Consider the following 15278-nt stretch of genomic DNA (forward strand, 5'->3'; position numbering starts at 1 on the left):
TTTAATAAAAACTATTATTTTATTAAAAAAGTGGTTTTATTTAGATTTAAGGAAATATTTGTCATGAAATACAACAGAGAGTCCAATGAATAGAATATGTGTTTTCATTGAATAATTCAATTGAATATCCAATGAATGCATTGAATTGAAGGTCAAAACAATACTTTCAAAAAGTATTGACTATTTGTAGTGATTTTACCGCTGATGACCACAACATTAGACAATATTAGACACCAATTAAGTTATTGACACTAATAACTAGTGATTGACATCTTTGACATATATTTGACTATAGTTTGTGTTTTGATGACATCATCACTGATGCCATGGCTTTTCAAATGAAGAACTTATTCTCAATTTTATTCAAAACAATTGTTGATATCCTTATATTGACGGTAGTGTTGGCCACAGTTATAGCAATACTTCCCAATCACTTGTTTATAAATTTACCGATTGATCCAATCGCTTACGACACTGACTTTATTGCCGATTCTTTGGACAATTGGAACAATCTGTTGGCTCAAAGAAGTCTGAGATTACTTGAAGGACATATTGTTGGTCCCGAAGCTTTTGCCGAAACTGACCAACACTTATATACGGGTCTCGCCGACGGACGACTTGTTGAGATACATAAATCTTCGCTAAAGATAAGAGATGTCACAACATTTGGTAAAAGCAAAGATTGTGGTAAACATTGTTTTTGTTTTTTATTTGATTATCACTTTAATTGATTAATTGTTTATTTGGTTTAATAATAGTTGAGAACGAATACCGAAAGATGACTGAATGCGGTCGACCTCTGGGTCTAAGATTTTCAAACGACGGTTCTCTTTATGTCATCGATGCTTTTGCCGGTTTGTTTCGGGTCAATGTGACCACTGATGTCAAAGAGTTAATTGATTTTAAAAATGATGAAATAATTGGTATTTTTAATGATTTGGTATTTGATCGCAACCTAAATGTGGTTTACATATCGGTGTCGTCAACTAAATGGCATTTGGATAGAGTTCCTTATAGTATACTTGATTACGAAGACACTGGTTATGTGTTTGCTTACGATTTCGACAAAAAGGTCTCTCAAGTATTAAGAAAAGGATTTAGATTTAGTAATGGCATTGAAATATCAAAGGATAACAAATATCTATTAATTGCTGAAACCGATACCTTTACTATTCATAAGATTCAGATGAAAAACATTCACAATGCACTCAAAGACAACAAACAGATTGTCGACAATGAGATGGAAGTGTTTGCCAAACATTTACCCGCAGAACCCGATAATATCCGAATTGACAGAAATGGTGACGTATGGATGGGTGCGTTTCTCGTCAGAACTGATGGTAAATCACTTAGAGATCATTTGTCTGACTGGCCTTTTGTACGCAAAACTGTTTGTCGAGTTATGTATTTAGCATCACTTGTCGTCGATTTTATCAATACTAACGTCACTCCAAATCCAATGTTGCAAATGTTGGCGTTTGACTTATACTCGGGTCATATCGCATATAAATTTATGCCCAAAAATGGTGGTGTAATCAAATTAGATGCAAACACCGGCAAAATAAAACAAATATTAGGATCCAATCAATTCAATGGTATATCTGAAGTCCTAGTGGACAGTGAGGGTGATCTATATTTTGGTTCATTTAGGAATCAATTTATTGGTAAAATAGAGAGAGGAGACTATTAACAACCAATTGGTCTCAAACCACTAAATTAATTGTTTGTCCATTACTTCTAAATATCTTTGACTAATATATTACATGACATCAAATATTTTTAATAAATGAGTTTATTTTTATAAATAATTTACTTTTTATAATATTTACGATAATATATATACATATTTAATAATAATATACAATACAATCAAATTATTTAAGTATTGATTATACAGTAATTAAATAAATTATACATTTTATAAATCAATCAATTATTGAAATATTTTGTGTAAATTTGAATTGAGTGTCCAATTGATGACAATGTGTTTTACGGTAAATACTTTTTGGCCAACAGATGTGCCTTTTTGTCAAAGATGTTGGATCTGATGTGAGTGTGATGTTCATAGAGTGGATTCATTGCAAACTTAGTATACAAGTCATACAATTCAACAAATAGTGATTTGATGTTATTGTCATCAATTCTTGGCGATGAATGAAGTAATAGGAATCTAACGGATTGATTGTTGGCCACAAAAGCCGTGACAAACCATTCATTGAATTTGTCGACACATTTGAGATACATATTGTTTGATGTCATCACATACTCATCCACTAAATCTAGTGATGCCTGAGCTATGAATTGAGTCAAATACCGGTGATCTGAGCTCTTGTCGCCTCCAGTTTTGGTCGAATACTCCAACTCATAGATCGGGTTATCCGACTGACCAACGATTACCAGATAATAACTAAAACCTGATGTCGATGTCATCGATAACAGCAAATGTCAACCAATTATTATATATAACTAAATGACTATTTGTTTAACAATTTAATTCAATTATTAAAGAGTATATTATATTATATTTTTATATTAAATACTTTACATTACTTTAGATGTTATTAATACTCATATTTTTATTGATTATTCTGACATCTATTGTGTTATTCATTCATATAATTGTCAAATAAAATATTACAATAAATTGTATACAATATTAAGTTAATTAGTATTATATTTGTTATAATTTATAGTAAAAGTCTTTACAATTTAGTGCTAAAATGGATTAATTTATTGATTAATTTATTAAAAGCAAAACAACTATTTTTATGACTATTTAGGAAAATCAAAGTTTTGTTAATTTTTACATCAATTTTCATTTAATATACAGTACTGTACTGTACAGTGAATTATTAGATATTTATTTGACAAAATGTGTATACTTTTTATATTTTAAAATTTAAAATCGATTGTTTGATATCAAAGTGACATAAGTGGTACATATTTTTGGTTTTATATTTGAAATAATAAACTTTTTCAATACTCGAGTAAAACTCAATAAATTATAGAGGTTTTTGATCAACAATTTTGTTAATATTTCATAGTTTTATTAATTTTATTTTGTATTATGTAATCGTATTTTTATATATTTATATAATTTTAGGTTTTTATGTTAATATAAAGTGTCTGTCATTAGAAGCTATTTTTATAATTTAAACATAAAACTAATTTTCTTAATTAATAAATTATTTGAAACTTTCAAACAAAAACTTATTGAAAAATTCAGTAAATATAAAAAATGGTTATAAGTATTGATTTTTTGATTAAATTTTGTCGAAATTGGACTTTATTTTCAAATTTATATTTTATTATTTTATTTATTGTATAAAATTTATTTTCATAATATATTGTCTGAAATTTTATTAATATATTATGTTTGACATTAATTTTTTATTTTTCAAAAACTAAAAAAACATACATATATTTGCAATTATATTGAATAATAAATTCAATATAAATTTGATGATATACTGTAATATTTTAGTTATTTAATTTAGTTATATTTTATAGTCAATACATTTTTATTAGTTTTCTATTTTATTCACATTCATTGCAACAGTTTATGTAAAAAATATATAAATATTATAATATAAAATATCTGTAAACATATATAATTATAATTACGTTAAACTTTATATGATTATTGCATTTTTTTGTTAATTCATATTAATTTTAAATGTTGGTTTGCAAATACTTTCACAACAAATATGACTTTAATTTATAGTTTTATGATATAAATAATAATAATATAAATGAGATTGAATTGCATTCAGAAGTGGTCGACTAAAACCGATACAAATTTATTGTCTAATTTGGGACCAGATATGCCATCATTAGTATCCAACAATACATTTTGCCACTCAGACGGTTCACCTGTTATATGTGAATATAAAATAATTAGCAAACAATACATTTTATCTTAATATAAATTTATATATATTATAATTATAACAACCATTATTAGTATCACTTGATTTCAAAGCAAAAGCCCAACCGTCGGGATTAACTGACGCGCAATGAGGAAGTCGTAACTAAATATAAAATATATTTAATAACAAAATTATTATAAATTAAATAAATAGTAGCATTTGTATACAGACCTCAACCGGTACATCAAATTTAAGTCCATGCGGTCCACACATCACTATAGGACTCATTAAAGTTTCGCCTTTTTCCGAGTCCAATGGCGGAACCATTTTGTCATCCTTACAGACTTTGAAATAAATTTCTTGTTGACGTCCTTTGGGTATCGCACCGGGAGGTATAATAACACTAACTCCAGTTTCATCTGATGTGAGTATTCCTCCATCATTAGTGAACAATCCTTTTGCAGTCGCGATAATCGTGTGATGACTGCTGTCTACTGAAGATGTGATGGATTTATCGCTAGAGAGCAGAAATATAGAGATATAGAGTATAGAGAGGACAGCCAATTACCACAACATTTATTTACAAAAGTCAACCAAAAGCCAACCTAACCCTTAAATTAACCCAAAATCTGAATTTTTCGTCTTTTTATAAAACAATAAAGAAATCGTTACTACTTTTATACATTCATTAAATATATGAGGTTTTATTTTAGAGACAATTAGTTAAGTGAAAAGATTTAACAGAATTTAAGACAATTAGTAAAAGTTATGATAACAAGAAAATGCAATTCAATGAAAATAATAGGTTTATTAATTAATAAGTAATTGTGAATTAAATGAAATAAATCATATTTTGGCAAATAAATATTTAATAAATATTGAAATTATGTTTACATATGCATATGCAATTTGATTAATAATATTATTATTTGATAATAATTATTTATTACATAATTTATTACATTTGATTGATCATATAAATAATTGTTTAACCCGACCTAATTGAATTTTTATTGATAATAATAGATTTTAAATTAATGTTGACATCAAAATTATAGTATTATCATCAATAAAGCTTTTATATTACATAAAATGAAAAATTAATGAGTACTTTTTAACAATTTTAAATTGTTAATTAATTTGATTGTTACTTAAAATAAAATAAAATATTCAAATAAATTCATTATTCAGATAACATATTTCTGTATACTTTATACTGAATAAAAGTATTTAAGTAATCAATATATAGTTATAATATGAGCATTGAATAAGTAAACAAATACAGATAAATCAATTGCACAAATATCAGATTTAGTAGTAAAATGATAATAATTTTATATATATAACAAATTAATTGCACAATTAAGCTATTTTTATATATATGTATAATTTATATAATTAATAAAATATTTATTTATTGTTTGAATATAAGAATTTTGTTATTAATTGAGTCATATTATACATATTCTACGATAACTATAATATTAGTAAATTTTAAACATTTTTCATGATTTTATACAAAAAATTAAAAATGGTTTTGAGTTTTTTAAAAATAATGATTTTAGTTAACAATATTTGTAGCAGAATATTGCTAATTAAAAAAAATAATTTTAATATCTAAATATTATGTAAATAAATTTATATTGATAATACCCGATATTATAAAGCTAAATATTTATTTAATAAGAATTATTTGTTGTAAATTTATTCATAAATGTAAATGATTACTATAGTAATAAATATTAATATTAAAAAATAACTCAATAATATAAATAATATAAATATGAATAATAATAATAATAATATGCCGAAAAACAATTGAGTATTTATGATGAACAATACGAAATAATTTATTTTAATTTCTATATAAATATAACAATTAAAATAAGTTATTATTAGTTCATCAATCACTCTAATAGTAACATTAATTACCATATGATTTGTCGAAATAAGTTAACTTCGATTGAATTCAATTGAAACACAAATATTAACAAGTTTTCCAAAAACTTTAATAATTACATTATATTATAAATCCTAAAACCCTTATTAAAATATCTATTCAATATTGAGTCATAAATTCAATTTATATATAAAAATTAGTTTTAATAATACTGTATATTTTTAAGCTAATAAATAACTAAATAAATAATAAATACAAAAAAATTTTGAAGGTTCAGCAACAGACATATCCTTACTTGTGATCGCTATTAACCAAAGGAGGGGGTGGGGGTGGGAGGCCGTGATGTCCAAAACTTTGAAGATTAGTTGATCGCATTGGTGTTGTTTCAATGGGTTTGCGATACAATTCAAAAGCACTTCCGCGATGTTCACGATTTTGCTGTAAATCCAAAATACTTGGCGGCGGTTGTATTACATGAGAGGACTGTGTTGGTATTGGAGGGGGTGGCGGTTGTGTTGTAAATGTTGAGGTACGCGAATGCTTTGGCGGATACGGGACGTTGAGATACGGCCCGTTTGTGGCATAATTGTCTTTGATTGGCGAAGAATTAATCTTTGCAAATGAGTTATAGACCGGACGCTTATCATAATTGCTTTTAGCTGTCATATAACCACTACTACTGTCAGTATCAGAATATGGACCCCTAATTAATAATTATTTTGTTAATAATTTTAAATAAAACTGAAGAAAAAAGACTTACTTTCTTATAGGAGATCCAAAAGAAGATTGTTCTGCATATATATTATTATTAATTTCTCCATTGACTCCATTTAAAGGCTGTGGTTGTGGTCTCATGTTTGCTGTTTGATAATCCTTTGATGGCATTGTTGAATAATAAGCTGGCGGTCCGTTAGATAGATCAGGATTAGGTTGAGTCGTGCGCTTTGTTTGTTGATATACCGGTGAATAACCAAAACCATTGTTTTGCAATCCATTTGTTGACATTTGATTTAATTCTGTCATATCATTATCAGTACTATTAGCCCAAGATCTCGATGGATAATGAGATGGTTTAGGTGGCGGCACAGGTCTACCATCGGATGGCAATCGAGATCTAAAAATAATAAAATAAGATATTATAATATAATATATAAAATAAAATAACATACGTATACTTATTAGTCGGTTTTGGTGGCGGTGATGGTGGTACTGGTCTACTCTGGATGGCATCAATTTGATATTTATTTGGAGGAGACATTGGTTTAATAGAGCGCTCAGGACTCTGTGGCTTCATTGAAGTGCTTGGATGTGGTTGTGCTGTACTTCTTGTAAATCTATAGGGATCGTGAGCCGGTCGTCCATTAGATGAAGTGGTATTATAATTCTGTTTGTTATCAAGAGTTCCCGTAGGACTACCGTATTTGTTATACGAGTCACTGCTATATGAAGAACTATCACCAAAGGCGCCGTTGATATGTTGTTTGCCGTTAGTTATTGTCGTTCTCTCTAATGAATCGCATTTTTGTGAGGAAGGCATCGCTGAAGATGTGTTTATGTAGTCGGAAGCAGTATATGACTCTCTATCTCGTCTACCAAACAGCCTTTCGTGAGCACTCCTAAACCTCGAAGGCTTATTATTGCGGTCTATTCTGGGAGGAGGTTCTGGTCCTGTCTTTGTACCATATATATTATCATTTGGTGGAACCGGTGCTGCAGGATAACGTTCCCCAGCTTTTAATGTATTATAAGCTGAAGATGAATCCTTTGGAGATCCAAAATATTCTTTTTCGGTATTAGTTATGGCAGTGGAGTTATGTGAAGAAATTGCATTTTGTGCACCCGATGTCTTAGATTTGGCTTCGATGGTCAATGCTTTAGACAGTTCCTACATTTATAGTAATAATCATTATAATTAAAGTTATATTAAAGAAATAGTATTTTTGAAATATAATATGCAAATGAAATACTAATAAAAATGAAATGATATATAGTATGCAATGATTCATACCTTTCGCAAAAGTATGTGAAGCGGAAGCTATTAAAACAAATGAATGAATGGATGAATGAATGAATGATTCAATGATTTATGAGATAATGACAAACTAATCAATGATTACCTGTTTGTTTGGCGGACGTAAACTATATGGCGGCGGATAACCAAAGCTGTTCATTGCAACTGGATTTTCATCTGCTGTGGCAATACTCGGATCACTCGACGCTTTTACCAATCGATGAGCATTTTCTTCTTCTTCATCAAGTCGTAACTCATTGGCTAAGTCGAGATCACTTTCTGGCGATGAGGCATAACTCAGTCGTGATATCATCGGAAACAAAAAGTCATCGCCAATGGGTTCTTCAGGTTTAGACTCTGACACCCAAATGCTTTGTTGTTGCTGTTTATCAACGGTTTCGCGTAACTTCTTATACCACATGTCAGCACTGGTAAGAGTTACGGATGCGGTAAATATATGAGACCAAAGTTTCTCCAGTTTGACGGCCTGTTCGTAGAGTTTACGAGAGCTTTTGTGAACAGATTTTGAGAGACGGGAACGCATTTCTTTAATAACTGATTTATTTTCTGCTCTCATGAATATAACAATCGGATAAAACTGAGCGTAATTGAGACGATCCACAGCACTGGGAGTTATGTCAAGTAATGCATGCTTTCCTTTATCGACAATATCTCGAATAGCACTGAGTTTGACAATTCCGTTAAGTTTTGAAGCTTTGGGAACGTCTTCTAACTGATTGTCGAGCTGTGGGAACGCATATTTGTCCGGATAGTCTTTCATCAGCTTTTCTCGCGCCACATCTGCCAGTGGACCAAACAATACAACTGGTCTTATAAAACCCGGATGTTTAAGAGTTACTCTTTCATAAGCTGAGAATTTAGACATATTATCGCCAAACACCACATCTTCCCAGTGATCTTTACTCAATGATTTAGACCGTCGAGCACTTCTTCTTTTGAAAAAACTACCCCTTCTTTCTGATGTATTTGTGTCAGTCTTTTTAGACTTTTCTGTGCATTGCTCTGCAGACAATTCTTCAGCTCTGTTTCTATTAGGAACGGATCCTTTTTGGATTTCTTGGTTATTACGTCCCAATCTAAAGACAAGCCACGAACCAACAACACCATTGAAGAGTGTGTCGACCACATGAAATACCTCTCCGACATGAAACGATAGTTCACCCTTTCCTTCGCTGTCATAATTGAAGTGCACTCTTATATAAAACGAGTCTCCCTTTTGATTGGCAACAATTTCATCGTATTCTTCTTTGCGATTCTGAACCACTAAATCAATCTGTTCCTGAAGACTTAATAAAAACAATACTGCATCCTCTCTTGTCACTCCTCTCATGTCTTTATTATTTGCTTTAAGCATTTTATCTCCTGATTGCAAGCCTTGCAAAGAGGCCGGACTTCCCGGTTGTACAGCCGTAACAAAAATGCCGACTTCATTACCACCAGTAAGTCTAATGCCTACACTTCCTTCTTTATGAAAAGATATAAAACGTGGATCAGAAATAACTGTTTGTTGTTTCCTACGAGTCAAAGGATCGTCATCATAATGATTAGGTCGAGGTAGAGGAGGTCGTGGTGGCGCTTCAGTATCATTTGGCAAAGAAGCGTTTCGGGAATGGCTTGTCATTAATGGAGTCGAAGGCTGATCCAATTGTTGTAATGATATGTCTGAAATTGGACCACGATTTCTTCCAGAGGGTCCACCAATTGAACGATCTATCGATAATAAATTGTTTTTATCATCAGAGTTGTGTCCATAATCTCCTAAAATTAAATATTTATTTTATTAAATAAATATATAATTAGATAACTTTGTTATAAATACAATTTTAATTTATAAAAATATGTAAATTAAAAAATAAATGGTTACCTCTTGTAGGCGGTTGGACGTAAACATTCTGATTATGAGTTCCCCAATTAGATGATCGATTGGCGTTATTAATATTATCGTACGTGTCTTTGATTGCCATTGCATTATCATATAGATTAGCTGTTGACCATCTGGACTGTCCGTTAGGATAACCATTGATATTGCTATCGCTCTGTCTGTTATTACTAACATTTGGTTCTCGACTTATAACTAAATTTAACTTTTCTTTGCTGTTTTCAATTAACTTTTTTGCTTCTTTTAAACTCAAGTTTTCAGTACTCGAAGTGTTTATCTGTTGAAATAATGAGTTTTTGATGAAAATGATAAAAAATAGATGCGTTTGAGCCTTACTTTGATGATGACATCTCCCTCTTTAATTGACGAATCTTTGTCAATAAGACTTCTGTTTGTTATCTCTTTGATAAAGAATTTACAGCCGAGAACTATACCAAAGTCTGTAATATTGAAAAAAGTGTCGTAAATATATTGAAGTATAGTTTGTGTTATCATTTTATCATTAATACCATCTTTTTTGTTGCTTTTAGTGAGCGTTACTTTAACTAAATCACTGTTTGGTAATAAAGTCCTCCGTTTGATCAATAGGTTGACAGTATTGCCGCACTCACGCAATACATTCACAGCAGTGGTATAATCGACATTCTCTAAGGACACACCGTTAGCACTCATCACCCGATCATTGATTCTGTTTTTTTAAACAATTTTCATAAATATTGTCATTATTTTACTAACAAATTATTGTTTAATCTTTCAATAACTTACTGTAGTTTTCCTTCAGCCGGACCCGCTTTGAGTACATCTGATATAGCGATGGCTGGATCGCCATTAATAAAGTGCGGGTTATCGCGACCGCCACTAACGGCTATACCAAAGCCATATCCGGGAACTCGAGTAAGAGTTACATTTTGAAACTCCCACCCAACCCGTTCGCCCCCCTTTTAAATAAATTAGTTATAATTTTAAATTAGTTTTTTTTAAATCATAAATTATATTTTAGTGTGACTTTTGTTACAATATATTAGTTATAATTTTGTTAAAAGTTTGTTGGATATCATATGTGGTATACTGGATGCAAATTATCGTACAGTATTGTAATATTTTGTATATAATTATAAGATTTTTTGTTTTTATAAATTTAAAATCACATAAAAAATATGACACAATTTTTTAAGTATTTAAAGGGATTGGCTTTAAATTGAAAATCTGATTATTTTAATAAAATACATATATTATGAATGAATTTATTTTATAAATTTAGAGTAAAATCTATTAATCAATAATATAATTAATGAGTTTAAAAGTTACAGATATTTGAAAACTCTTTGATAATCATTAAGTCAAACCTTATATTTCTTGGACAATGACCTGTCCCTTGAATGCGATCTTTTACTTTTTGATCCATTTTTATCCTTACTTTTAGTTTTAGTTTTTGAAATATTTTTGTTTTTTAGCTCAGATTTTTTGGTTTTACTTTTAGTAGTTTTCTTAGATTTTTCATTAGTACTTAACGGACTCATTCTGTTATCACCGGATCTATTCATACGTTTTTTGACATAATTTCTTTGCACTAAACCAGTTGAATAAGTCAAAGGACTGGTTGCTAAAGAATAATTGTGACCCAAACTGTTATATCTTTGGAAAGCCATTCGGGATGAACTGCGCACAGGTGTTGGCGGATGAAAAAGTGGTGAATTATAAGAATATGTTGGACTACGAGTCGGTGACATTGAACGCGATTTATGCGCTAAGTTTTGGTGTACATCTAGTATCCAATTTGCAACTTCTATATCTCTTGGCATATCTGATCCGCTCAAGTCATCGACTGATAGGACCTGTGATCGCAAATCACTGGAGAGCTTATTCCGGCGCTCTTTAGAAGTCCTGTTCCTATTATTCACGACTTTTCGTGCCTTTCTTTGCTTCTTAACTTTCTTGTGACTCACAAACAACTTTCTACTCATATATCTCAACATTACTATCATATAATTGGCAACAAAATAACTCAAACAACAAATACAATTTGAAAACTTTGAATGCAAACAATATTTATGATTTCATTCAAATCTACATCAATAGTATCATACAAATCATACAATTTGACTGTAAAACAATACTCTTGTAAATAATAATGTCAATAAATAGAGTTGACAAATTATAGGAATTGCCTTTAATGTTTTAGTAGGTATTAAATACCTAAATAGTATGTATTTTGTATATTGTTGTAGAAAATGTAAAAAAGAAAACTACTTAATATAAAATATATATAATCTTCAATATTCAAGAAAATAAAAATAATTAATTACAAATTATAGTTATAGTCCACTTAAAATAGTTATCCGGTAATTATAATTACATTGCATACAAACATCTGCAATATTTCAAAAATATTTGAAAATAGGGAGGAATCAGATTTTAATATTAATCGATTACAAGGGGACTGTTATATTAAACCTATTTTTGTTTTTATTTCAATTTTTATTTATGCTTTTACTCTAATTTTTTTTATTAAAAATTGTTTTTTATATATTTTCCATAAAGTATTAAATACAGTAATATACACATTATTACAATAGTGTTTCAAAATCAACTTATAAATATTTATATCGCCTAGTTTTTCATAATTTTTCTATATGTCCAAAATTAAAAATATTTATATGTTTATATTTTTGTATAAAATGTTTTTATTGTTTTTTCATAGCTTTATAATCAAATGAACATTTTTATTAAAACTTATCAAAAGTAATGTCAAAATATCTCAAAAATTTGCAAAAATAATCCATAATTAATTTTTTTAAATAATTTAAATTAACATAAAAACATTTATAGATGAAACTTTGATAACACTGTCTAAAACTTAATACTAAATTAAAAATAATAAGTGAGAAAAATAAAAACTAATATATTATTATTATTATTATAAAAACCGACTAATAATATAAATAAAAAGTTTTTAATTTGTGGCACAAGTAGTGTAACACAAGAAAAGAATTTGAATTATTTGTAATTAACTGAGACTTCAAACAAACATTAAGTGCATTCTCGCAAAGCTTTTGACTTTTTATTAGTTTTATTGCTTTTTATACCACATATTGATATCCATTAATATACTGTATATTGAGTATTACGCTATACTGGCTTTATATTGAGCTTAAAGTTTAATTATTTATAACAAATTTAGGTGATCAACAAAATTGTTTGTTATTCAACACAATTTCAAATCAATTTGTATTTTATATAATATAATTTCTACTACAATTTATAGTGGTGATAGCATAGTAAACATATTATATATATGATATCAAGTACTACTAGTATATGATTTAAAGGAAAGCAATTTATGGAAAGTTTAACAAAAACATAGGAAAGCCATTGACTGTATAACTCAATGTATTGCTTACCAAATCAATGGTTTTTTGTTGAGGAGAGAAACTTGAGATGTATTTCTGGAGTAACTTATTTCGAGTCATATTTTGGGACACTATATATGTTTGTATATAACATACGGTAAACAATAGTGATATAACAAGTGTCACACAAATTGGTTATCCATAATAATTGGTAATAAAAGTTATGACATATGTATGACTTACCCCAACTTTATTTAATGTGTAAGTCATTCACGTGTCTCTCTCTTTAAACAAATTTTAACGACAAAAATATTTAAAACCGATCGACAATATTGGCACTAAAGTTGCTAAACAAGCGTTACATGTATTGGCCATTACAGGCATTAAAGGCACAAACACTGGCTTAAAGCCGTTGTAAGCTTTGGTAGGTATTGAAGGCACATATAGACAAACATACATATAGTGAGAGTCCAAGAGTTGACCCAAACTCTCAAACTCTAACATAAGAAAGTGCTGTGTCTTTGGTTTGTTAACAAAGAACTTTAAATTTTACTTATAGTTGCTATAGTACCACAAGATATACATCCAATACCATCCATACTGGTGCTGCTCCTCAAGCATCCAGTCATGTAGTCAATGGTAGGCACTGGTAGGCAATGCACATACACTCAGTGGGGCTGTTAGGCCCTGTAGGGACTATCAGAGAGGCGATGGGCGAACCAACCGGTTCTTAGATATCTGTCTAACAGTAAGACATACAAGTGCTGCCTGCCTTTGACCTTGTTGTCTGCCATACCATACCATTCCTATACATACTATACTAAAGCACAGATATATTGACTCTTTTGGCTGAAGAGAACCCCTAATATGTGGTAATAATAGATTGGTCTCAAAAATATTTCTCATTTTTCTCTCTGTTTAACTAATGCTTAGAGAAACACACCTCTGGTTCTGAAGAGATCAACAAAAATCAATGCATTTATGCCTTCGATATAACTTTATGTCAAACACTTCAAACAACTTTCAATTTCTTTCAAATCAATGTTTTGTAAATCGTTAGCAAAAAGTTTTTTTAGACTACATTTTTCTCATCTCTTAAACAAATTTCAAACCTAAAAGACAAATGACTTATATATTAGATTTTTACACGAAGTCAATGAATGCATCCATTGGTCTTTACATTCAACTTCAATATAAACTTATAAAAACATAGGTTTTAAACAATTTACAAATACTACATGTTTTATATAAGTTATTAATACAGTATTAATAATACAATGTACTGCTATATACCGGTGCATAAAACTTATTAGCTTTAGATATCAATAATTTCAAATCTCTCCCTCTTTTTCTACTCACTCAACAAAAACCATAACTTAAGTCAACTAACTATTCAAGCATTGCTTTCAAGTATTAAAAATATTGTTTCAAATACCAGAACTGACTCTAAAGTCAAGACTTACCCACTTTGCGACTCCAGATATATAAACATATAATAAAGTATAGTATAATATCATTCATATAATAGTACTGTATATAAAAGTAATTTTTTATTCAATAAATACCTCTAGAATTATATTAATATTTTTCTTATAAGTTATAATTGTTGTAATATAAAGTATATTTATATAAAATCATTCTGTATTTATAATAGTATATATTATTATATATATGTAGTACATATTATGTACAGTATATACCGTACTATATAAATATACTGTATTATTGTATATACATTGTAACAAAATTATATGAATATCACTTGTTTTATACGGTAAGTAATAATAGCTAAAAATTAAAAGATAACTAAAAAATTTGATGGGTGCTATTAAATATTTAATTATATTTAGTTATATTACGTACATTTTTTTACATACCATTAAATTATAATAAATACTATGGTTAGATTAATTTATTTTATACATATTTATAGTTAATTATTACAATCCCAATAAACTACTTATACAGTACACAATATGTATAGAATATTTTAAAATTTAATTTAATCAAAAAAAATGTTCCGACACCGGGAATCGAACCCGGGCCTGCTGGGTGAGAGCCAGCTATCCTAACCACTAGACCATGCCGGATTATATTAGTTATGTATCAATTTATAATATTTATAATCATAAAATTACTTTTTAATAAATTCAGTTTTAAATAAGTTTTTAAAATAATTTTAATAAATAAAATTGATTTTTAATGTATAAATTATTAAAACAATAATACATAACTAAATGTAATAACT

At 28.8% G+C, this 15278-nt stretch overlaps 3 protein-coding genes and 1 non-coding gene across 7 annotated transcripts; 1 reads left to right on the forward strand and 3 right to left on the reverse strand.

Moving 5' to 3' along the window:
• Positions 1-71: 71 nt before the first annotated feature.
• On the forward strand, positions 72-1767 carry LOC128959662 (adipocyte plasma membrane-associated protein-like). Its single transcript, XM_054305665.1, has 2 exons — positions 72-687; positions 759-1767. Exons 1-2 carry the CDS (start codon positions 327-329, stop codon positions 1688-1690), a joined length of 1293 nt encoding a protein of 430 aa, XP_054161640.1. The 5' UTR covers positions 72-326; the 3' UTR covers positions 1691-1767.
• A 203-nt stretch (positions 1768-1970) lies between these two features.
• On the reverse strand, positions 1971-2470 carry LOC128959925 (trafficking protein particle complex subunit 2-like). Its single transcript, XM_054305960.1, has one exon. It carries the CDS (start codon positions 2428-2430, stop codon positions 1990-1992), a length of 441 nt encoding a protein of 146 aa, XP_054161935.1. The 5' UTR covers positions 2431-2470; the 3' UTR covers positions 1971-1989.
• A 1299-nt stretch (positions 2471-3769) lies between these two features.
• Positions 3770-13485, reverse strand: LOC128960008 (tight junction protein ZO-1-like). Of its 4 annotated transcripts, XM_054306070.1 has the most exons (14): positions 13274-13485; positions 13082-13161; positions 10446-10618; positions 10190-10368; positions 10017-10120; positions 9666-9957; positions 7887-9559; positions 7778-7804; positions 6939-7654; positions 6530-6883; positions 6065-6472; positions 4101-4386; positions 3956-4031; positions 3770-3873 (listed from the first exon to the last, which is right to left on the reverse strand). In XM_054306070.1, exons 2-14 carry the CDS (start codon positions 13148-13150, stop codon positions 3770-3772), a joined length of 4461 nt encoding a protein of 1486 aa, XP_054162045.1. In that variant the 5' UTR covers positions 13151-13161; positions 13274-13485. The 4 variants fall into 4 exon arrangements, with proteins under 4 accessions (XP_054162045.1, XP_054162043.1, XP_054162042.1 ...); XM_054306068.1 differs by lacking the exons at positions 13082-13161; positions 13274-13485 and adding an exon at positions 11027-11712 and having other exon boundaries at positions 6945-7654; XM_054306067.1 differs by lacking the exons at positions 13082-13161; positions 13274-13485 and adding an exon at positions 11027-11712.
• A 1563-nt stretch (positions 13486-15048) lies between these two features.
• On the reverse strand, positions 15049-15120 carry Trnae-cuc (transfer RNA glutamic acid (anticodon CUC)). Its single transcript has one exon. It is a non-coding gene; the product is annotated as a tRNA-Glu (tRNA).
• Between the last annotated feature and the right edge of the window lie 158 nt (positions 15121-15278).

The sequence above is a fragment of the Oppia nitens genome, unplaced genomic scaffold (genome assembly GCF_028296485.1).
Source record: "Oppia nitens isolate AA-2021 unplaced genomic scaffold, nextdenovo-longstitch-racon4-pilon3 scaffold4_pilon_pilon_pilon, whole genome shotgun sequence".
In the NCBI taxonomy this organism is placed as follows: Eukaryota; Metazoa; Arthropoda; class Arachnida; order Sarcoptiformes; family Oppiidae; genus Oppia; species Oppia nitens.